Source organism: Astatotilapia calliptera, chromosome 13 (assembly GCF_900246225.1).
Source record: "Astatotilapia calliptera chromosome 13, fAstCal1.2, whole genome shotgun sequence".
NCBI classification, from domain to species: Eukaryota; Metazoa; Chordata; class Actinopteri; order Cichliformes; family Cichlidae; genus Astatotilapia; species Astatotilapia calliptera.
In genome coordinates, this window is record NC_039314.1 from 28,881,745 (window position 1) to 28,904,057 (window position 22,313).

A 22,313-nucleotide genomic window follows, 5' to 3' on the forward strand; every position below is an offset into this window, starting at 1 on the left:
TTCTGATTTATAATTTAAAAAACAAGTAGTGAAGGGCTATATTTGAGGGTTTTAGAAAGGTCGTAATAGGGATCACATTTCAAACACACTTTATGAAGACTCACGATCACAATGTAGACATCTCAACCTTGATTAGCATAAATACCAACACCTTTTGGATGCTCAAATTTGTAAAGAAGTCTAATTGAATGTTTTTTTCTTTAGTTTTACTTTGAAGTTTACGTTGAATAAGCTACAGTCGTGTTGGGTCAAACCTCTGCTTTCTTGGCCTCTTCTCAGACACAGGATGTGACAAACTGTGACAAATTTAGTTTAGCATCTTCTAATTTACTCTTTACATCAACTGTACAGCAGCTACATGTGATACACTCAATGAACGCACAAACAGGACAAATTTACACAGACTCCTTAAAGCAAAGAAAGTGCTATCTCCTTCCACAAATCCATCCACACCTCAGATTTCACAGCGCATCTATTAGACAGTCCTAGAATTAGACCAGTAAAAACAATAATAAAAAGTATAACTTTACTCTCAGTATATGCCGCTCTAAACAATAAAATATTTCTATGTTCTAGCAGTGATAAAGGTGTTATGGGCTTTACTAGTTAGTGTCTCTATCTATAAATTGTTACAGATAAAAGTACAACAGATATGATACATCGGCATTTTAAATACAGCTTATTCATAATGCTACTTCATTTGATACACATATAATAGCACTGTTAAGGATAGATAACATTCGTATAAAATGAACTTTATGTTCGGGTAGTTCCTGGTTGTCGGTTCAGCCTCACACATCCGGTCTCTCCAGTGTCCATTATGAGCATTCAGATATGGTTCTATTACAGAAAATCACATTTCAGCCTTAATCAAACTGTCACATTTCAAAGCTTGTTTCTCCACGTGGAGCTGCCTCGCAGCCAGTGCCATGCTCAGAGGCACTTCAGAGGCAACATGAAGTCCTAAGAAGTGAACAAAGGCAAAGTTCTAAATATAAGCTAGCAGATATACAGTACGTAGCACTTGGATATGTCCATAGTGATGATGTAAAAAGCTTATTTTATCAGGAAGGAGTGCAGAAAGGCGAAGATGCCAAGGCAGAGTGCAACAGGAAAGACAGGCAGCAGAAAATCATGACGCCACGTGTTTGTTTCACTGGATTTGAGTGGAAAGAAACATCCCTGAAACTGGATATATAGAAAATATACTGGTAAAAGATTATTAAAGTAGCGTGAAGGGAGGGTTTAAGAGTCCCTGAATAACTGTTTGTCCTCTGGATAGAAACTATTGCTAGTGACATGCGGTCCACTCATGACAGCAAAACTTAATCTCCTGTTTGAAAACTAGCAGGAAAAATGCTGCAAATTTTCATATTTTAATAACTTAAAATGTGTGTAAAAGTAAGTAAATGCTGGGAAACATGTAACATGGTTAAAATGTGCTTGTGCTACAACAGAAAGTCGTTTCTTAGGTTTGGGTCAGACCACTGAAGAAATGAAGTAACCCCCCACCCACCCATGTCCATGCAGATGAAAGGGGGCCTAAACTGCACCATCAGGACTGGCGAGGTCATTTTCTCTTTTCCTAGAGAGTTCCCAGAAGCAGGAAAGGTCAAACTGCCTCCCTGGTTGAGTTTCTCAGTGTCTATTTGTCTGTTTTTTTCTCTAAAGCTGGTAGTTGTAGGAAAAATGCACGTGCAGCCCGTTTACTGGGTGCACTATTGGCACTGTTTGCATCTTGGGGAAGTTCTCTGTAGCAAGGGTCCATTTGCAAGTCCCAATCAGCTCCACAGCGAGAGTCTTTAGGATGATCTGAGCCAGTTCTTTCCCTACGCAGCTCCGCACTCCGCCACCGAACGGCACGTAGCTGAACCGGGCCGACCGGCACTCATCCCGATCTGGGCTGAACCGTTCCGGGTCAAACAGCTCCGGGCTCTGGAAGACTGCTGCAGTCTCATGGGTGTCCCGGATACTGTACATTACACTCCAACCTTTTGGGATCTGGTAGCCCTGCAGAATAAGAAAGGCATTTCATTTTGATGATAGTGATATAAACTCTGACTCAGGGTTCTAAAACAGTTTCTGGACCTTGGTAATATAGCCACTGTCGGCAAAGGTTTACAAAACAATGCAGAGAAAATGTTGAAATTGAAAAAGTCAAAATTTTATTGTTTGGATGATTTTTAATTATTATTATAATTCTCAAAATCAAAGACTCACAAGTGAAAAATACAAATTAATTCAAGAGTCTTATGATGTTGACCTTTTAGTTTCTGCCTGACATAGAAAGCTGGAGGCTTTAGCGTGTTGAAAACTTCTTCATTCATTTGGTTTTCAGCTTCATTCATTCAGTCAGTCACTCATTATCCTGCTAATCCAGACTTCTCTATAAACTAATCCCAGTTATTTCTGCAGAGTTAGGATTTCCTTGTTTAGGTTCCAGAAGCACTCACTTGACCGAACAGGCATAAAGACATTTGCAGGAGCACAATTACGTCGTGCCTATACAAGTTAATACCGTGAGAAATAATTAGCATCACGCGCTCTATAATAGTACGGTGGAAATTCCTCTGCTATCGCTTTAAACGTCACTTGTCCTTTTTCAATGAAGGCAGCAAATTGGGGGCACACTGAGGGCAGGGAGGGGTTTTTAAAAGCAGTTTCCCAGGAGGGGCCGTCAAAGCGTAGACAGCCACGCCTCCGAACAAAGAGCCAAAATCAAAATTCAATAGACGCAAGGTTCGCTCTGCCTCCAGCATGAAGTTCTCTGAGAGCAATTCGATTCTGCGATGGACTAAATCACCCTCAGACTCACTGAGTGTCCACAAGGAGGCGTTCGACACATGTCAAACTTTAGCTTTGCTTCTACGGTAAAGAAGATAATGGCTACAGGCAGCTGGGTTTAGACGGACAGGATTGGTAAACAACAAAAACCCTCCCAAAAGGTCATTGTGTTATTGTATTACTCCAACAGAAGTATGAAAAGTGTCCAAGAATTTGTACCAGCTGTTATTATTTATTAAGCTTTGGCTACTGGGCAAGTCTTTGTGCTATTGACGACTTGCCGGACAAAACCCAGTTTGTGATTTTTTTTTTTTGCTAATTTAATGGTCTGCCTCATTGAGGACTGAACTCTGAGCTTGTAAAACAGAAACGTTCCTTTCGTTGTTTCAAGCTAAAACATATACAGACATTTTATGGGGCCGTCAGCGGCTGGTAGCCAGTTAGAACATTTAACATTTGGCCCAAACCTACTGGATAAAACTATATGTTCATCTGTACTGGTTAAGGTTCAAAAAATATTGTCTAAGCATACTGTAGTTACCAACTGGATGGCTATCGGCTATTAGCTATTATTAGCTATTATTGGCTAAGTCTATCAATAGGGGGGTTTTTTTGTGCAACTGATTGTTTTGGGGTTTTGTTTGCTGCCTCCTTGACATGTTAACTATGTAAATAATTAGCTTGCAAAGCACAATTGTTAAATACCACCAGAACGGTGCTTCCTTCAGTTTTTGTTGTGTCAAGCTAGTATAGAGAGTTGCTGATGACATTTACTGGGGCACATATATCAGCGAGCACCAGTTGCTGACTGTAGCCCAAACCTGTTGCATACACCACATCTCCACCCATACTGCTTGGACTAAATGTTATAGACTGTTCTCTAAATGTATTTTAGTTGGAAATTTGACAGTTCTATATCATGTATCAGCAATTAATCGAGCCAATCGCTCGTTGGCGTATTTTTAGTTGAGCATTCATAAATTTCCCGCACAGCCCTTGTCAGTTCCAGGAGCAGAGACATGGAGATGATCCCTTTGGGATGAATAAGATTTAAATTCCTTTGTATTTGATAAAAATATATTGAGTTCTTTGTAAAACTATACAAATAAGTAAAATCTTCCTACCAGAGACTCAAACTTACATCTAGTTCAAACGTCTGCAGAGCTGTTCGGTAACCGCCAGAGACTGGCGGAAGGAAGCGGAGGACCTCTTTGACGACACAGTCGATGTAGCGGAGCTGGCTGAGCTTCTCCAGGCTCAGCCAGGGTACATGAGACTGCGACCGCGGGAAACCGTCTTCGTCTCTCTGATTCCGACACCCTCTGTTTAGCAGGCAGGTTGTTTCTGCGTCAGTGGCGCCCTCCTCTGTTTCCATGGTGACACCAGATTGAATGCAGCTGTTGTGAGATTCATAGCCGAGGTCTTCCGCCTCCAGTTCAACTCTGGCCTTGTCCACCACTGCTGGGTGGCGAAGAAGCTGCAGAACCAGTGATGTGGAGGCGCTGGCTGTGGTGGAGTGAGCAGCAAAGATCAGCTCCACTGCTGTTTCCTGCAAGAAGGGAGGTGGATGGGTTGGGTGGATGTCACCTGAACATACTGCTCTCAGGTTCACAGTCAGACCCGTGAGGTCCCTGAACGTCAACTGAGAGCCAAATAGCTTGCTCACAAATAATGTACCATCGGTGCACGACTGACCTTTTACCAAATTATCTGGCTCAATCGTTTTCACTCAGCGTTGACCATTAAAAACATCTTTAGCATGATTAAATGTACCTGTATGAACTGATGGACTTCTTTTCTCGGGCTGTTTTTTATTACAACCAAAAATGAATCAGTAACTGCCCCTACAGGTAAATTCTGAAGCTTTTAAAATTTCCCATATAAGGTGTTTTCTAACAAGCGACCTAATGAGACTACAGATTCACCACCATCATGCTGAACACAGAAGGCTCAGTCACAAAACTGGGTTTTAGTTTGTTTATAGCCTCAGATTTATGTTTTACTTTTGGTAATTGCTTCAAAAATCATAAAAAGCCTTTTATTTCTCACCATTAGCATCAATTTTAATGTCTACAGTGGTGTTCGAGTATCGCTTAGTGATAGCATAAATCACAAAAACTTCCTGAGATTGCAGCGGCCGCTGTGCTGTGCAGGAGCAGTATTTTAGACGCCAGCCGGTTTCAGAGTGTCCTGCTCATTGACAAACTGTGCCTAAGTGGTGGTTAAATATGACTGAGTGGGTCACAAAAACACTCAGTGTGTGCACACTCTGCACATCTGCATCTCAGTGTTGTCTTGTCCTATCATGACTTTCAGAAAGTGAGGCTGGCACATCCTTCCCCGCACTGTGGACATTAACTCTGGTACCTTGAGCTCCTGCATGCTGAGCTGCTGGTCGTTCTCCTTAGCGCTGGACAACATGTAATCAAAGGCGTCGTTATATTCCTCGTCCATGTGCTGCCGCTCCCTCTTCTCTTCAATGATTTTCTCCATGTGGGCGTGCAGGATTTCTCTGGCTTTTATCCCCTGACAGAAAAAGATTGACAAATTGCAAAGAATTCATGTGAAAGCCAACATGAATGACATTAATCGGCTTTTAATACCACGTTATCCATGTAGATTACACATAATGTCTTTAAGCTCCCCCACCTTGCGTAACCCACTAAGCGGGGCATCTATTGGCAGAGAGAAGAGGTTGTTCATCAGCTGCTCGAAGATCTTAGCCAGGTAAACGATCCGTTCCTCCTCCAGCTTCAGACCCAACAGGACCCTGACCGCGATGCGGAACGTCAGGGACTTGGCTGCACTGTACACGTCGACGGCGCCCGGCTCTGAGCACCACTTGGCGATTTCAGATTTGATGACGTCCTGAAGCCGGGGCAGGTAGGACTCCAGAGCACTCCGGCTAAACACTTTGGCCAGAATCTTGAAAGACATAAGGAAATGGAGAGAAAGGGGTCATGAAAAGTTCACAGCTTGTGCCCAGCAGACAACACCTTTTAGTGAAACCCGGAGCAGAACAGACAGTTTGTGAATCCAAACGTCAGTTCAACTTCCTGCTACACCTTCTTACTTTTCGCTTCCTCTTGTGGAGGTCTCCGATGGAGTTGACCAGGGTGTTGGGTCCCAGGATGATGCGTGTGCTCTGAGGCCACTGGGTGCACACCAGGCTGTGTTCCCCCAGCAGGATCTTGCGGATGTTTTCTGCACCCGTCACCCTGATGACCGGCTTCCCCAGGAGGTGGGTCTTAAACACATTTCCGTGACGCTCTCGCCTCGAGATGTGGAAGTTTGAACCCTGGAGGGTAGAAAGAGATATAAACTTTGTCATGAAGCAATGACTCATTAATACTATTAGGCCAAATAAAACTGCAACAACTTTTTATACAAACACTTGGAGTCTCTCTCTGTTTTTGTCCTTTGGTGCAGGGAGTAATACACACAGCTGTGTCACTTGTTTTGGTTTCTTTTTGTTTTGTTTTTTTCCTCAGTAATATCTTCATTTCTTAGAACAAGAACATTTTTCAGAGGAAAATCTTTCTTTTTGCACCATTTTGGTCAAACCAGCTACTTTTACTTTTTTAATCTGTCATTTTATTTTACATAAAAACAGGCTGTCTCTGTTAATCTTTTTAACATGATAAACTTACATTAGGTAACATAGTTTGTGGTTAATTATAAACAACATACAGTCCAATATGACTTCAAGTGGGTCAGACTATTAAAACAGCTCCATAATATAATAACCTACATTTCTTTAAATATAAATGATCTAAGAACATTTAATGGACCATCCATTTGCACAAAGCTTGAGATACTTTTATAAAACATTTTCAACAGCATGTGCCTGAGGGATGACAGTGGATCTGCCCAAACCTTCACATGTAGACTTTTTGTAAGTAAACTGCTTATTTTACTCCGCGATTCAAACAGCTTGCAGAGATATTTTTTTAAATTCCGTAAGCTTTATACATTTTACTCCTTTTCAGTCATGCTTGCATCAGCTCACCAAGTGATGCAGTGCATTAAGCTGACAAATTAAAGATTTTAACGACTTTACTGAAATGCCTCTTACATTCACTCCTCCCGCTCGGGTTAGATTAACAGTTTGTGACCCTAAACTTTAGGGCAGGAGTGCATGTAGATAATATTAACAAGTGAAAACTAATGAGTTGGTGGGAGCGATTTAAGAAGGCGAAAATTTGGAGATGGGGAAATACGCGTGAGCTGTAAGGATGTGGAGAGGATGGATGAGAGGTGAATTCTTTTCTGTAGGGAAGACAGAGAGGGAAGGAGCGAGGTGGAAGAATTGAACAGAATTCTGTTTTTGCTCCATAACAAAGAATTACGCGCGGAGCATAAAGTCCGCACATGTCGCATCAACATCTGAACTGAACCCGCACAACAATCTGCTTCTCGAAACTTCCCGCGTTTCTTAACAAAGTATCGACACCGTGATTATTCAAACTTCCAGCAGTCCCGCGTGGATTAGAAGCCAATAACAGATGAGCATAGCTAAGGAAACACACACCTGCATTTTGGGGCTTAAAAATAAATAAACAAAAACTCGAGCTTACTCACCTGGAACAACCAGTGGAAAGTCTCTCCGACCAGTGGCCAGCCCATGGAGCCTCTCGGCAGCGGCAGGCGGCTCTCTTTGTCCCGAGTCAGACTCCAGCGGAGGCTCCACAGCTGCCGGGTCAGTGCCAGCAGCAGGACCGCGGAGAGAAGCGAAGTGAGCGCGGTGGCCAAGGCCGACAGCACTCCAAACTGAGGCAGGGGCAACATCTCCTCCGCGCTGGTCCGTTTCCCAGCATCCACCTGTGTCTGCGCGCTGAAATTGTCTGGGCTGTGCGTAAAGCTTCTCCCTGTCCGTCTGTCCGGAACTCTTTTTCTATTCCTCCTTTTTCCTTTTTTTTCTCTGGTCTCCTGTAAAAGCTGCCCAAATAAAAACAAAAGGTCCGGGTGTGTTTACCCTCCGCTGCCCCAGAAATTACTCATTCAGCTCATCTCCGGAGAGAGCCAATGTAAACAGTTATTACAGCTAGTTAGACCAAAACAATGACGACCATTACGCAGAAATATGCAGAGATGGCGCACACGTCTGCGATCATTTTTTCCAATTAAAACAAACTGTAGAGTGCGTCTCTTATAGCCTGACATTATTTTTAAAGCTGCGTGCATGTTAAAGAGTTTGCGCAGGCAGACGCACCTTTGAAAGAAATAAAAAGCCGATCATTGCGGATGGATGCGCCTGCACACACTCACACTCTGACTCTGGGCGAGCTACATGACAAACGTGCTCCTCTCCTGCGAGGAAACTCCCCTTCATTCCGCTGTCGCTGCTCCTTCAAAATGAGGAGTAGCTGTCAAGTATTCCAAATAGTTTTACAGGTTTGCGTGCGCCAGCTTGTCTATTAGGTTATGCACCTTTATAGGTACAGTTGAGGGGGCTCAGCCACCCTAACCCCCCGGGCGGCACAGAGTTTATTGAGCAGTGGCAATAAATCAGGTTTTAAAAAGAGGCAGAAGGAATAAAAGAGGGATTTGAATACAGTTGACTACAGTACGGAGCGAGGGGAAAAGTTCAGCAAATTGCTCTCTAGCTCTGATTTTCCCAGTAAATGAAGTAAGACGTTAGAGAGTTCGGTCCTTTTCAGATTCAAACTTACCTCCAAGCAGCTTCCTCTGAGCGCACGGTGACAGAAATCCGTTCAGGGTTTGGGGGAAAGTTTCTTTCTCGGCTCCTCTGAGAGAGACCGATGCCTGCTCCTCCACAGTGAGCGGGCTGCAGGGGGTTTTATAGAAAAAGCAGCGTGATCCACCTTCAATTGTGACGTTGGTTTGAATATGTTAAAAGGGCTCGGTGTTTCATTCACAGCGCTGCAGAGAGAGAGGGAAGCAAGAAAGAGGAAAACGTTTGGAGAGACGCAGCAGTGCGTCCTCAGTCTGTGTGTGTGTGTGTGTGTGTGTGTGTGTGTGTGTGTGTGTGTGTGTGTGTGTGTGGTGGGGGTGGCAGCGAGTGGAGGGGAAATCTGCAGGTATGTCCAATTAGTTGTGCAGAGGTTTCAGACAGGAGCTCCGTTTAAATTCAGAGCGAAGAAAATGGATCAGAGGCAAAAATTCACGACTGCATTCGACTTTAAATTTTCCAACAAATAACAAAGAAATCCGGCATTAAATGCGCAAGATCCAAAGTTTAACCCAATATTTTTGAATTCATTTCTTTAAATTTCAGCGATAAGTTTTGATCCTTGTTCCTCCAGAAAGAGGGGGAAACAGAATCTCTCACCCGAAATCTATGAGCCAGAAATACAGCAACAGCCTCATTTATTCTTATTGTATTCTAATTTTTGCGTCATAACTTTTGCACTGTCCACTTCCTGCTGTGACAAAACAAATTTCCCACGTGTGGGACTAATAAAGGTTATCTTATCTTATCTTAACAGGATATTTCCTCGTTTTTGAATTTGGCCTCAGCAGGGAACTTCAAATCCCTCCTCGACACTCCAGCAGCGCAGTTTTCATTTCCCGGGCAGATTCCTTCAATTAATACAAAGACTGAGACGGATTTCTGACCACATCCACTCAAGCCTCTGTTAACGGGATCCGTGTGATTTTAAGGTGGCGTTTCTTAAAAAATTAATGAAGCCGGTAACACGATTTTAAACACAAACTTTGGAAGCTTGCTGTCTAGATTTACGATGGATTTGGTCGCAGTCTGTGTGCGCAAAACGGCGCAAAATCTGCACTTTTTAATGCAAAAAAAAGCCTCGTGGGGTCACAGCGGGCCAATCCACCAAACCTCCAGTCTGCTGTCATTTCTTTTGAACACACATAAACATTTCCTCATTATTTAAAATTCATTTTATTTATAATTGTAATTTCTTTCTTTTTTGGGGGTGGATTAAAACTGGGATTATCTCATTAAACCTGCCTTTGTAAAACTGGGCACATCATCTCCAGCTGTTGTTGGCGTGTCCTCGCGCTGCGTTTACATTTGACTGGTGCTGATTGGAGAGTTTGTTAGCTGGTGTCTTTTATCCAAACTGAGGCGGAGAGGTGGATGAGCTCCGCCCCGGCAGACTGATGGAAACACTGCCTCGCTGCTGGTTTTTACACCTACACAGCAAATCCAGCATGTCCAAATTAACACTGTCGGATTTGATTTCAACACTATTAAAGTGTCTATATGGGTCCACACCAGAGAGTGTTAATTTAACTCTTTTTGGAGAGTTGGTACGTTAACTCTGATTTAGTGTTAAACACTAAATCTGTTCAGGAGTTGATAATTTAACACTTGGTGTTAAGAGTTTATATATTAACTCTCAAAGAGTATTTTAGTTTAACTACGTAAGAGTTATCTTCTAATTCATTCTAAAAAGCGGGAATTTTACTGTTCTGAACTTCTAGAAATTTCTTTTGGAAATAAACATTTACTAAAAAGACGCAATGGTTTTTGAAAAACATTTATTCTGAACTGTGCACCACAATTTCAAAACATTTTCTGAAAGATGTAACAGTATACATGTTCTCACTTTCATTAGAATTTTGTTTATCAAAAGGTCTGACATGGGTGAGCTGGTAAATGCAAATAACAGCATTCTCATCACTTATTTCTTCAATACAATATGCATGTCCTTCATTCATCCCTTTGTGGAACTTCAACGCACTTCTGCTCTCCCCCATATTCCATCTTCACAAGCATATCCTGTGTGGAGATTGAATAAAAATTAGTTGACACTAATTAATGGCACAAATAATCCAGTAAACAATTGCAGCACAGTAAAAAAAAAAAAAAAAAAAAAAAAAGGAATCCTCTTTGAGTCATTACTTGTGTAAAGTATTTTCCCAAAAGACAAAGACACAGGCAACAGGTAATACTGAACTAAATGTAAAACCTCAACCTTTTTCATTTTTACCTAAACCGTGTGCATAAAACTCTGGAGGGATCTATGCTAACGTAGAACCCAGTCAGGACGTCAGCTACTGCTGTTTGCTCGTTTTTGGGTTTTTTTTATGGGCGATCGTTTTCAGGCTTCAAGTAGCACCATTATACCAACATTTCACATTCTACACATTGTTTTAGGTGTATTTGACCAAAGGTTTGACTGAAAATTCACATGCAAGCTTTTTTTCAAGGCTGTGGTATTTGCCTGCAAACAATACCTTTCAGCTAGCTAAAACAGAATATTATGCTATCAGCGAGCAACATGGCTAATGCCTTTCACACAGCTTTGTCTCAACTCCAAAGAGCCACAGAAGTAAAAGCTCATAATAATAATTGAAACAATGTTTGAAAGAATGACTTACCAAGCATGGCAAACAACTCAAATATGTAGAGCAAAATGTTCTGAAACGGCTTCACTTCAGCTTCGATTGGAGCCGTGCTGGGGGCGGAGTCTGTGAATTTACTCTGTTGGTGTCATAGCCCCTGTAGGAGTTCAGAGTTAAGAGGTCAAGAGTTAATGTTTCCATTGTAACACCTCCAGATTTGACAGAGAAACACTCATTTTTAACACTCGATTTTAACTACTATCATTTTACACCTCAGAGTTACATTAAAAGAATGTGACTCTACTTAGAGTAAAATTAACTCTACTTTTGCAAGAAGACTACTAACACCAAAACATTTAACACTTTTGAATTTGCTGTGTACAATTAACAGGACGGTTCTGTGTGAATTCCACTCAGCGCTTTAGAAGCACAGCCTGGTCGCATTTGGGCTCAGGGAGGGAGGGAAACCCCGGAGAGCTCCGACATGAACTTACGGTTTGGAATAAAATGATTGGATTTTAATTTCTGAAATCAAACACAAATCAAAGAAAAATAAAACAAACACAAATCATAATCGTTTTAAACCATCTCGTGTTCCAGTAAAGTTTCTGCAGATTATTATGAAATGTTTTGTAAATTTGAAAGGTGTCCCGTGGAGTGTTTTACCACTCTCAGTGCAGCTTTCCACGCAGGATTGTATTTGTTGTTGTGCACTGGGTTAAAATGGGCTGGACAGATGAACGACAAGTGAAATCTGATGATCTGAGTTTATGTTTTGATTCCAGTGGATGCCATGGAGATGCTCACTCAACAAGATGGGACGTAACCCCACCTCACAGCCCCGCCCACACTCTAAACGCATCCTTTTTTTTCTGCTGCGGTTGAAAATCTTCTTCCGGTGAAGCTCTGCAAGGTAACTCCCAAAAAGTTAAAAGAACTCCAAGGTTTTGTGTTTCAGTGCATTCAAAAAGTACCACTGCAAAGTTAGAAAGACGTCTTCATTCACTTCTTTGATAAGTTGTTATTCTTACAGAAGAGCATTTAACCCACGGGTGACCATCCAGGGGGGAAACACTCTGAGTCCTGGACCTGTGAGTCTGCTCTCAGAGATCACACATCCAAATATTCCAAGGACTTCAAGCGTCCACCACTCTGTGTTAACCCGAGCTGCAGACCTGAGAGTCCATATTTCACAGAGCTGCAGTAACACAAATTTACCCTGAAACATTTGAAGGACCAAGTTCTCTTCATGAGATCATTCAAAATGCTCCTCATTAAATGAACATTTAAAAAGTCCTCAACCTTCAACCCTTAAAGGACTTTATTAGAAAACAGACCTGACTTTGTTTATTTCCTACCGCATCTTTCCACCTGGAATTTATTCATAAAAATCTGCGATCAGGTGGAGGCTTTTTAAATTTGAATTTTAGTCATTTTTCATGTGTTGATTTGCGATCAAATAATCCTTTTACGTTTTTACCTTATCACCTTATACCCTTTTTTCCCAGCAGAGGAAACCTCATTGAAATGCAGACACCTTGAAGTTCCCTTTGCAGATCTTTATTTTCACACTGAACTCGGTTCACTCCTGGTGTCACAGACACAAAGGTAAATGAACACTAAACGACCACAAAACATGCAAAATATTTTAGCTTTAGTGCTCACGGCAAAGCTCCCCATCAGCCATCATCACGACCATGCCAAGCTCACATTGTCTTTAGTTTCTACTGAAAGAGCAGAAAACAAGCACTGTGAAATGATTAATGTTAGTGCTTCTCCTGCAAAATGGTTCAAATTGCCAAAAATAAAATAGTTAATTACTTGAAAAAGGAAAAAAATATCCCAGAAAGTCAAAATATTTAAGATAATAGTTCAACAGTTTGTTGTGCTTTGCTCGTGCTTCGGGTTCATATTGTACTGAAGGCCAGTGAGTAACAGCGCAGAGCTCCATGAATACAAGAAAACCATCTCTGTGCAGTTTGCAGTGAAGCTATGCTTCCAAAGGAGGAAACAGAAACCTGTAGTGTGTGATAACTTTGCTCTCAGAGGATAGGAGAGGAAGATGAGAGACTTTTAGAGATGAATTTAAATCACGATTTCATTCTATTCAAAGGTCACAAGGAGGGAAAAAGTTTTTTCAAATCTTATTTTGGGGCAAAGAAAGCAACTCTTCAGGCTGTGAGTGGATATAGTGTACACGCAGCTCTCATCTCCTGCTAGTCACGGAAATGAAAGTTCTTCTGGATGATACTTAGACAGAATAAAAGCCCATATGCAGCCACGATAGAGCCGTAAGCCTCAAACCCAGCAGCTGATCACAGCTGGTCTACTGGAGGTTCCCCAGCTGCTAAGCCAAACTGTGGCCATGCAACTCAGGTTTGTGCTCATCTGCTGATCAGCATGCCGACCAATCGATACACAACGAAAACCCCAGAATACCTCTACAACCTGTCTGAAAGGAGACTGGAGCTTCATTTTCTGCCTTCATGTGTGAACTTGTTAATTAAACAGCTTCATGTTATCCAAAGCGCCATAATCTCCAGACACATCTGAGACATCCACGACTGCCGGGGAATGCCCCAAACCCACAACGCTCACGTTTCACATCGAAATGAATCTTTCTTTCATATGTGCTGTCACAAAGATGGGACCAAATTAGAGCTGGAAAAAAATAAAAACTCTCAATATTAAGAGATCCTGAAATATGACTGAATTTGAATGCACTGCATTGATCTTTACTACATACACTCTCCAATTATTTGTGAACAAACTAACCTGCAACAGTCAGTGGAAGCCAAACGGATCAAGCTTGTGAGGGCTCGAGTTCAAAATCACAAATTCTTGTGAATCACGTGACCAACATAGAAAAACCCCACAGCCTCACAGTTTTACTGCCCGCCGCCGTCTACCACCTGTTTCTTTGTTTTTGCAGAAATTTAAAGGGACATTTTATCTCCAGATCAAATCTAAATACACTCACAGCCACATTATTAGGTGCACCTGTTCAATAGCTCGTTCAAGCAAATATCTGATCAGCCAATCACACGGCACCAACTCAGTGGTGAAGATGACTTCCTGAAGTTGAGCTGAGCATCAGAATGAAGAGGGAAGGTGATGTAAGTGGTGTTGGACATGGCTCGCTTATTTGCCTCTGAATATTTCAGAAACTGACGATTCAAATTAGTTTTATTTGTATAGCGACAAATCACAACAACCGGTGCCTCAAAGTAAAGACCCAACATTTACTCAAAGAATACAGAAAACACCAACAATCGTGTGACACGAAAATCTCAAAGGTTTACGGAGGAAGGTCAAGTATACACAGGTCAAAGAGAGCAGCCAGGCTGCTTTGAGCTGATAGGAAGGCAACGATAATTTAAATAACCATTTGTTCCAACCAAAGTATGCAGAAGAGCATCTCTGAGCACAGGAGCAGCTGAGCGGCTCACAGAAACTGGAAAACAGAAGATTGGACAAATGGTCCTGATCAGCAGTTTGTGGTCATGATGTGGGGATACTTACAGTCCCATGTGAGTATCGTTTAAACTCCACAGCCTTCCTGAGTATTGTTGCTGACCGTGTCCATCCCTTTGTGACCGCACTGCACAATCTTCTGATGTCACAAAGCTCAGATCATCATCATCAGTTTCTTCAACACGATGATGAGTTCGCTGTCACCAGATGTCCATCTAGATTACAGATTCCCATCGTGGAAGCAGCCGACAAATCTGCAGCGACTGTGTGATGCTGTCGTGTCAACAAGGAGGAAAATATCTGAGGAATTTTTCCAGTGACTTGTTGAATCTGTGCCACAAATGATTAAAGCATCTCTGAAGGGAAAATGAGATCCAACCTGGGGCGTACCTAATAAAGTGTCCAGTGAACATATTTCCCCTTATTCTTGATGGGTTTACAGTAAACTGTCTACCTAATTTTATAAATAATGGAAACAACTGACACACCTTATGGAGCTCAAAGTGCACATAAATAAATAAATAAATAAATAAATATTAACATTTCTTTTTGTTTCTTCAAATGACGGCACGGTTACTTAAAAGCAGATGGTAGATCAAGAAAGCAGGAACAAAATAGTTCCTACGTAAATGTGTATTTTTATTCTTTGCCAAGTCAAATGAATTTTTGAAAGTTTTACTGATTTCTTTATTTTTCTTCCACGTCGAGGCGTTTCCACCGTCTAAACACACCAACAGCTCTGCGGCGTCGGGAGGAAACCAATGATTCAAGTGGTTTTGGTGTGGTGTGTCCTGGAGCTACGGTGGATTCATTTATTCATGTCGAAGCGGTCTGATATGTGAAAGGGGGCTGTCACAAACCAATTCAGTAAAAAGTAAATCAATAAACCACCGTTTATAAGAGCTGTTCCCCATTTGAACATCTTTGGGAATCTGTTTCTCAGTGGGATTAAAAGAAACAGCAAAAAAGAGACACAACCGTTGTTCTCTCCGGAGACACAAACACACGTTCTCAGATGCATTTCCTGCCCTGTTGTCTCATCCTGTTAAAGGCCCATTCCACTAATCCCAATCCTGAGCTTTTAAAAGCTTTTGTAACAGAGACCTTTTCTCCGGCGGCGCCTCGGGCTTCTTTAATCCACAATAGTCCAGATCACAGGTCTGGTTTCAAACCAAAATACAACAGACGGGGTTCGTTTGAGAAGCGGTTCCTCTCAGTGAGAGTCATTGTTGTAAAGTTTGTTACTGACGTGCTGTAAATGGCTAAATGTGACAGACAGAGAAGCTGGAACAGATCCCGAGGATAGAAGTGTGTGTTTGTGCAGGCCGGAGGACTGATGAGCTGATAAGATAAGCCTGAGTTTAAGTCACAGCATGATGCTCACACCTGATCCTCCAGTGTTGGCCCAGATGTTTAGGCCAAGTCGAGACTCTCTGAATCACAAGAACCACAATGATGCCACATATGATGACTGCTGTCAGGATGAAGGAGGACAAAGTAACTTTGGGATTTTTCTCACCTGTAAAAAACACACGAGGAACACATGCCGAGCTGTCCAAAGTCTTCAAACGAGTCACACAGGTTTGGCAGGGACTCGGATGTCCCACAGCAGCATCGCACATTTGCAGCTCTAGACATTAGACTGGTCCAAAAGTCCAGATCAGCTGGATCTGCATCGTGTCCAGCTAAGCTTTCAGTGAGTCCACGGTGAGCACCCAGGTGCCACCTGTCGCCCAAACCTGGAGGAGCATTTCCAGTAGTGAGGACACATCGGATGCATGAATCTAACAGAGAACTTTCCAGATGTTTTACCTGGCAGAGAATACGAAAGTAGAGACAGAGGGAGGCATGTAGGAGCATGCTAAACACACAGACACCGACAAGGAAACCCAGAAACGCGTGCATTCAACGTTTCAGACGTGCATATTTCAAAGCGTAGAGATAGATGAGCACACCCTAACGTCACCTGGAAACAGAATGAAATCTGAACAACTTTCGACCAGTTCAGCTGTCAGATTTGTGCATCTCCCCATACGGAAAAGAAATAGAAAAAACTTATAAAAGACATCAGATGTGGCCTGCTTCATAAACTGAATCATTGAAGGCTTTACTCATGAAAGTGGCCACTTTCTCATTACTTTCATATATTGTTTTAGGAAGTATCCAAAACATACAACTTTCATTTATATAATTTTTCAAGGGATCTTTAATCTGTTTTCACTCTTGTATGCTTTTCATACAAGTTTCACACAAGACAGATACAAACTTTATAAGATTTATAATATATATATATATATACATATATGTATATATATATATATATATATATATATATATATATATACATATATATATATATATATATATATATATATATATATATATATACATATAAAAAAACACCCAGCACGCCCCTGCGGGCGGTTTATCCTTCAAGCTCGGGTCCTCTACCAGAGGCCTGGGAGCTTGAGGGTCCTGCGCAGTATCTTAGCTGTTCCCAGGACTGCGCTCTTCTGGACAGAGATCTCCGATGTTATTCCCGGGATCTGCTGGAGCCACTCGCCTAGCTTGGGAGTCACCGCACCTAGTGCTCCGATTACCACGGGGACCACCGTTACCTTCACCCTCCACATCCTCTCGAGCTCTTCTCTGAGCCCTTGGTATTTCTCCAGCTTCTCGTGTTCCTTCTTCCTGATATTGCTGTCATTCGGAACCGCTACATCGATCACTACGGCCGTCTTCTTCTGTTTGTCTACCACCACTATGTCCGGTTGGTTAGCCACCACCATTTTGTCCGTCTGTATCTGGAAGTCCCACAGGATCTTAGCTCGGTCCTTCTCCACCACCCTTGGGGGCATCTCCCATTTTGACCTCGGGACTTCTAGGTTATACTCGGCACAGATGTTCCTGTACACTATGCCGGCCACTTGATTATGGCGTTCCATGTATGCCTTGCCTGCTAGCATCTTGCACCCTGCTGTTATGTGCTGGATTGTCTCTGGGGCATCTTTACACAGCCTGCACCTGGGGTCTTGCCTGGTGTGATAGACCCCAGCCTCTATGGATCTTGTACTCAGAGCTTGTTCTTGTGCTGCCATGATTAGTGCCTCTGTGCTGTCTTTCAGTCCAGCTTTGTCCAGCCACTGGTAGGATTTCTGGATATCAGCCACCTCCTCTATCTGCCGGTGGTACATACCGTGCAGGGGCCTGTCCTTCCATGATGGTTCCTCGTCTCCCTCCTCTTTCTTGGGTTTCTGCTGCCTGAGGTATTCACTGAGCACTCGGTCAGTTGGGGCCATCTTCCCAATGTATTCTTGGATGTTCCTTGTCTCATCCTGGACTGTGGTGCTGACACTCACCAGTCCCCGGCCCCCTTCCTTCCGCTTAGCGTACAGCCTCAGGGTGCTGGACTTGGGGTGAAACCCTCCATGCATGGTCAGGAGCTTTCTTGTCTTTATGTCAGTGGCTTCTATCTCCTCCTTTGGCCAGCTTATTACCCCAGCAGGGTACCTGATCACGGGCAGGGCGTACGTGTTGATGGCCCGGCTCTTGTTCTTACCATTCAGCTGACTCCTCAGGACTTGCCTGACCCTCTGCAGGTACTTGGTGGTTGCAGCCTTTCTAGCGGCCTCTTCATGGTTCCCATTTGCCTGCGGGATCCCCAGGTACTTGTAACTGTCCTCTATGTCTGCAATGTTGCCTTCTGGTAGTTCAATCCCCTCAGTTCTGACTACCTTCCCTCTCTTTGTTACCATCCGACTACACTTCTCCAGTCCGAACGACATTCCAATGTCATTGCTGTATAGCCTGGTAGTGTGGATCAGTGAATCGATGTCTCGTTCACTCTTGGCATACAGCTTGATGTCATCCATGTACAGGAGGTGGCTGACAACTGCTCCGTTCCGTAGTCGGTATCCGTAGCCAGTCTTGTTAATGATCTCACTGAGGGGGTTCAGGCCTATGCAGAACAGCAGTGGGGACAGAGCATCTCCTTGGTAGATCCCGCACTTGATGGTAACTTGTGCTATGGGCTTGGAGTTGGCCTCTAGTGTTGTACGCCACATCCCCATTGAGTTCCTGATGAAGGCTCTTAGGGTCCCATTGATCTTGTACAATTCTAGGCATTCCAGTATCCAGCTGTGGGGCATTGAGTCATAGGCCTTCTTGTAATCAATCCAGGCAGTGCACAGATTGGTCAGTCTGGTCTTGCAGTCTCGGCTGATTGTTCTGTCTACCAGTAGCTGGTGTTTTGCACCTCTGGTATTCTTGCCAATTCCTTTCTGTGTCCCGCTCATGTATTGACCCATGTGCCTGTTCATCTTAGCCGATATGATGCCTGACAGGAGCTTCCATGTAGTACTGAGGCAGGTTATTGGTCGGTAGTTGGAGGGGACCGGTCCCTTCTTGGGGTCCTTGGGGATCAGGACCGTCCGGCCTTCAGTTAGCCATTCCGGGTGTCTTTCGTTAACTAGCAGCTGGTTCATTTGTGCTGCCAGATGCTCGTGGAGTGCAGTCAGCTTCTTCAGCCAGTAGGCGTGAACCATGTCGGGCCCTGGTGCTGTCCAACTCTTCATACTGGAGACCCTTTCTTGGATATCTGCCACTGTGATGGTTACTGGACCCTGTTCAGGGAGGTCGCTGTGGTCTGCCCTCAGATCCTCTAGCCACTGAGCATTGCCGTTATGGGTTGCATTCTTCTCCCATATGCTCTTCCAGTATTGCTCCGTCTCCAGCCTTGGTGGTGCTGTTCTCTCATTGTTCCCTTGCCACTGAGAGTACACCTTTGCTGGTTCTGTGGAGAACAGCTGGTTTATTCTCCTGCCTTCTATCTCTCTGGTGTACCTCCTCAAGCGGCTGGCCAAGGCTGTGAGTCTTTGCTTGGCAGTTTCCAAGGCCTCAGGTATGGACAACTTGCTGTATTTCTTAGGCACCTTATTTGTCGCACCTTTCTGCAACTCCGTTAGTTGGCTAACCTCCCTCCGTGCTACTTTGATCTTGCCCTCTAGCCTCCTTCTCCATGGAGGGTACTGCCCCTTGTGGCTGTTCAACTTGTAGCCAAGCATCTCACTGATCACCGCTGCCATATTGTAGATCAACTTGTTAGTGTCGGTAATCGTGGTTGTAGGTATTGCCCGTAGTGCTGCATTAACATCATCTAGCAGACCTTCTGAGGGTACTTCACGTAATCTTGGTAACCGGCTACGCGGGATCCAGGTTTCAAGCTTGGCCATGATCCTATTTTTCAGGTCAGTTCCTCTCGCACTCAACGATCCTTCTCCTATCGCACTTGGGGCTATGTACCCAATCTCGGGTGGGGGTGATGATATCTCCCCCCTGACCTGGCGTCCTGACTCCTCCTTGCCGTAGCATTTGTGTTGTACCTCGTCAATCTCTAGCTGTGAGAGCAGTCCCTTCTTTCGAATGTTGGAACACTGATATATATATATATATATATATATACATACATACATATTTATATATTTTATCTTTTCCATATGGGTTATTACCTCTGACCTTTTAACCTCCTGAGTCCTCATGGTTTGTTTGCTTTTATTCACCGACTAAATCACATTTGTAACTGAAAAAACTTCTTCATGAGAAATCCCCACGTTGTTCTTTAAAGTCTCCCGACTGCTGCACGCCGCTCACAGCAGATAATTCAGGTGAACGTAGATGTCAGCAGCAGGTAAAGTGTGTGTGTGTGTGTGTGCACGCACTCGTGTGTGAGAGATTGGCGTAGCTGCATACCTCTTAGGGTCAGAGGTGTCTCCCTGGGTTTGATGCCGACGCACTCTGACAGGTGCTAAAATGTGTTTCAGCCTCACCTTGTGCTACCTGAGGCTGAGAGACACACACACACACACACACACACACACACACACACACACACACACACACACACACACACACATACATACATGTTTAAACATTTGAGTGAGAACGCTCCATGTGTGGCTTAGCGTTGGCCAACAGAGCTCAACCGTGCAGTTCCAGATTTATAAATCCCATTCCTGTTCTGATTACGAGCCACAGCGCTTCAATCATACAGAGTAGACTGAGTACGAGCTACGAGCCTGTACACACACACAGGGACACACACACAGGGACACACACACACACACAGGGACACACACACACACACACACACACACACTGCAAAATATAACCAAAGTTTCATCACAGCACATATAACTTCTGTTGTACAACACTACAAGGCAGGAACATGTTTTAATAAACTGGAGGTTGTTCGCTGTGGATTTGCAGTGCATTATGGGAAGAGCACTTCCTCCACTGATCTTTTCACGCTTCACCTCGTAGCAGGTTAGTTTGACTCGAGGCTTTAAAAGTCTTTACAGAAGGACTTCCTGAAACATCATCAGAGAAAATAAAAATATACTTCACTTCCAGAACCGGAGTCCTTCAAAGATCAGGAAGTGGATGCTGAGCTCCAAACAGCTGGAGCTGCAGATATTTTTACCGTAACGTTCATAGTTTCATACACTACAACACAGTTTGGTTTGTTTGTCATTGGAAGCAAAAGAAGGTTTAACGAAGGCCGAAGTGCAAAAACACATTATGTACACATCAGTATTTCAGTGTTATCAGTATTAAACATTGATAACACTTAAATACCGATGTTTCTAATGTCAGTCTTAATATTTATTGCATTCATTAATAAACTGACTTTTTTACTCTTGGTGTATTTGTGCTACGCTAATCCTAAACCACAGTCGATAAACTTGTCTTAAAATAAAAATGTAAAGTTTATTTTTTTACATTAAATTTCTTCGTGAATGTAAATCAAGTGAAACTGACAAGTAAACTATAAACGATCCCTTTGCCACGATAATTATGTTCCAGTATTTCGTTAGATGAAACGGAAGGAGACATTTATTATGTTGAGTCTCGTTGTGCCAAAATAATCAGAAGTTGTAATTAGGAGTGAAAGCTGAAACTGCTGATGTCATCGTGTGGTTGTTTGCGTCTGCGTTACTGTAATGTTTAATACCTGTTACACTCATTACCTCACAGATCTTTGATCTGCAGTTGGACCACATACTCTGTATAAGGACCTGCTCACACATATTTATACAGTACGCACAGCATCGTATATGAGAACGTGTTCAGTCAGGCTCGCTGTCGTCTCTGCGACCTCCAATCTCTTTGGAAAAAATAACATGTCATGTTTAATTTATGGGATGAAATCAGACAGTATGTAAGAGGTTACACAGACAGCAGAGCTCGTAGATTATTAATATGAAAGCTAACATCTGCATTGCTTTCAGAAAAGGAAAACCCTAATATGGGCTGAATCTGCTCAAAGCAGCTTTCCTTGTCAGGCTGTCCTCAGTGGACTGATAGGATTAACTTCTGATGTGTTCTGGTGGTTTCTTGTTTTCTGCCACCTATTTCCTGTTCCAGAGGTGGATGCTTGTGTTAAACATCACTCTCGGATGTATATGATGTCACAAAGAGCATATATCCCTCTATGGCAGGGGTGGGGAACTCCAGGCCTCGAGGGCCGGTGTCCTGCAGGTTTAAATGTGTCCTTGATCCAACGCAGCTGATTCAAATGGCTTAATGACCTCCTCAACATGTCTTGAAGTTCTCCAGAGGCCTGGTAATGAACTAATCATTTGATTCAGGTGTGTTGACCCAGGGTGAGGTCTAAAACCTGCAGGACACCGGCCCTTGACGCCTGGAGAGGTCCACCCCTGCTCGATGGTCACTACAGGCACAGAAATACAGTGACCCACACCTGCTGTTCAAACTGCTTG

General features: G+C 43.2%; 1 protein-coding gene and 1 long non-coding RNA gene across 2 annotated transcripts; one reads left to right on the forward strand and one right to left on the reverse strand.

Moving 5' to 3' along the window:
- Nucleotides 1–253: 253 nt before the first annotated feature.
- cyp26c1 (cytochrome P450, family 26, subfamily C, polypeptide 1) lies at nt 254–13,929 on the reverse strand. The gene is made up of 8 exons (XM_026190510.1): nt 13,837–13,929; nt 8,457–8,667; nt 7,366–7,722; nt 5,858–6,082; nt 5,434–5,709; nt 5,152–5,310; nt 3,926–4,333; nt 254–2,010 (listed from the first exon to the last, which is right to left on the reverse strand). The coding sequence occupies exons 3-8, from the start codon at nt 7,570–7,572 to the stop codon at nt 1,666–1,668; spliced, it is 1,620 nt and encodes a 539-aa protein (XP_026046295.1). The 5' UTR covers nt 7,573–7,722; nt 8,457–8,667; nt 13,837–13,929; the 3' UTR covers nt 254–1,665.
- Nucleotides 11,498–12,293, forward strand: LOC113035166 (uncharacterized). Its single transcript, XR_003274312.1, has 3 exons — nt 11,498–11,556; nt 11,847–11,974; nt 12,095–12,293. It is a non-coding gene; the product is annotated as an uncharacterized LOC113035166 (long non-coding RNA).
- Nucleotides 13,930–22,313: the final 8,384 nt, after the last annotated feature.

Excerpts from the sequence above, each read along its gene's own strand:
- cyp26c1 (XM_026190510.1), bottom strand. The coding sequence starts at position 7,572 with ATGTTGCCCCTGCCTCAGTTTGGAGTGCTGTCGGCCTTGGCCACCGCG. Across the intron at positions 5,311-5,433 it reads CGCTTAGTGGGTTACGCAAG|GGGATAAAAGCCAGAGAAAT; the intron begins GTGGGGGAGCTT and ends TTTTTCTGTCAG. Across the intron at positions 2,011-3,925 it reads TGCAGACGTTTGAACTAGAT|GGCTACCAGATCCCAAAAGG; the intron begins GTAAGTTTGAGT and ends CTTATTCTGCAG.